Source organism: Antrostomus carolinensis, unplaced genomic scaffold, assembly GCF_000700745.2.
Source record: "Antrostomus carolinensis isolate BGI_N321 unplaced genomic scaffold, ASM70074v2 scaffold38576, whole genome shotgun sequence".
NCBI lineage: Eukaryota > Metazoa > Chordata > Aves > Caprimulgiformes > Caprimulgidae > Antrostomus > Antrostomus carolinensis.
Genome location: NW_010321814.1, coordinates 7921 through 9031, shown reverse-complemented (window position 1 = coordinate 9031; position 1111 = coordinate 7921). Strand labels below are relative to the sequence as shown.

Genomic DNA, 1111 nt, shown 5'->3' with positions numbered 1-1111 from the left:
TGTTGGGGGCTATGCAGCAGCAGCGGCTGCTGGCTACGGCCTTGGGAGTGCCCTGGCTGCAGCCAGCGGACACTCTGCCTGGATCTCCAAGCAGCATGGAGTCTCCTTGTCCACTGCCACCTCATCCGTGGTGGACTCCAAGGCCCAGGTGAAAACGGAGGGGTCTGCCCCTGGAGGTCATTACACCGACCAGCCCTCCACCTCCCAGATAGCTTACACATCCCTGAGTCTGCCCCACTACGGTTCGGCCTTCCCCTCCATCTCCAGGCCACAGTTTGACTACCCGGACCACCAGCCCTCGGGACCCTACTACAGCCATTCCAGCCAAGCCTCTGGCCTCTACTCTGCCTTCTCCTATATGGGACCTTCCCAACGTCCCCTTTATACTGCCATCTCTGACCCTGCACCCTCCGTGCCACAGTCCCATAGCCCCACACATTGGGAACAGCCTGTGTATACGACTCTCTCCAGGCCGTAGGGAATGGGGAACAGTGGCCGAAGCAGCGACGGAAAGGCTCCGAAGAATCAGCACAGGCAGAAGAGCCTCCGAACTCCGAGGTCACTCAGTGCCATCCAGCCACCAGAACCCACTGAGTACACAGAAGTGCCTTTCTTGACCCCGGCTCTCGCTGGCTCACCCGCCTAGAGGAAGGTTTTTCGTCCTTTCGCCCTTTACCAATTTCACGCAGGCCACGCGACTGGCTTGTGACACCTTCTTGGCCTTCTAGATGAGGAGGATTCTACACATGGAGTGACTAGTCTGTGGTGGGTTCCGTTGTGCGCACCCTGGACTGTATGATGAGAGAGACTGTCCTTTCCTTCCCCTCCCCAAACTGCTCCAGGGAGTTAGCAAGTGTTTCCAGCAGGCCACAACGGCCAACACTTTGTCCCCTGCTGTGGGTGAAGGGCAGTTGCTCAGCCTTGGTGAACACGTTACAGGAGGAGTAGTAGGGAGGATGGCACGGCCAGCTTCCTTGTGATCAGCGTCGTGCAGCAGTCCTGCCTAAGATTCACACATGCAGGAATCTTGAACCCCGTTGGAAGACCAACCTATGCTTGCTTCCCTGCTGATTTCCACAGCTGCACCCTAGCTTTTCTCCCCACCTCTTCT

At 57.8% G+C, this 1111-nt stretch overlaps 1 protein-coding gene across 1 annotated transcript in view; it reads left to right on the top strand.

Moving 5' to 3' along the window:
• SOX10 (SRY-box transcription factor 10) overlaps positions 1-478 on the top strand; it is a 7786-nt gene extending 7308 nt beyond the window's left edge. Inside the window, exon 3 of the mRNA XM_010170069.2 lies at positions 1-478. This exon is cut by the window's left edge and continues 229 nt beyond it. Coding sequence (XP_010168371.1) covers positions 1-478 — 478 coding nt within the window.
• The last annotated feature ends 633 nt before the right edge of the window (positions 479-1111 follow it).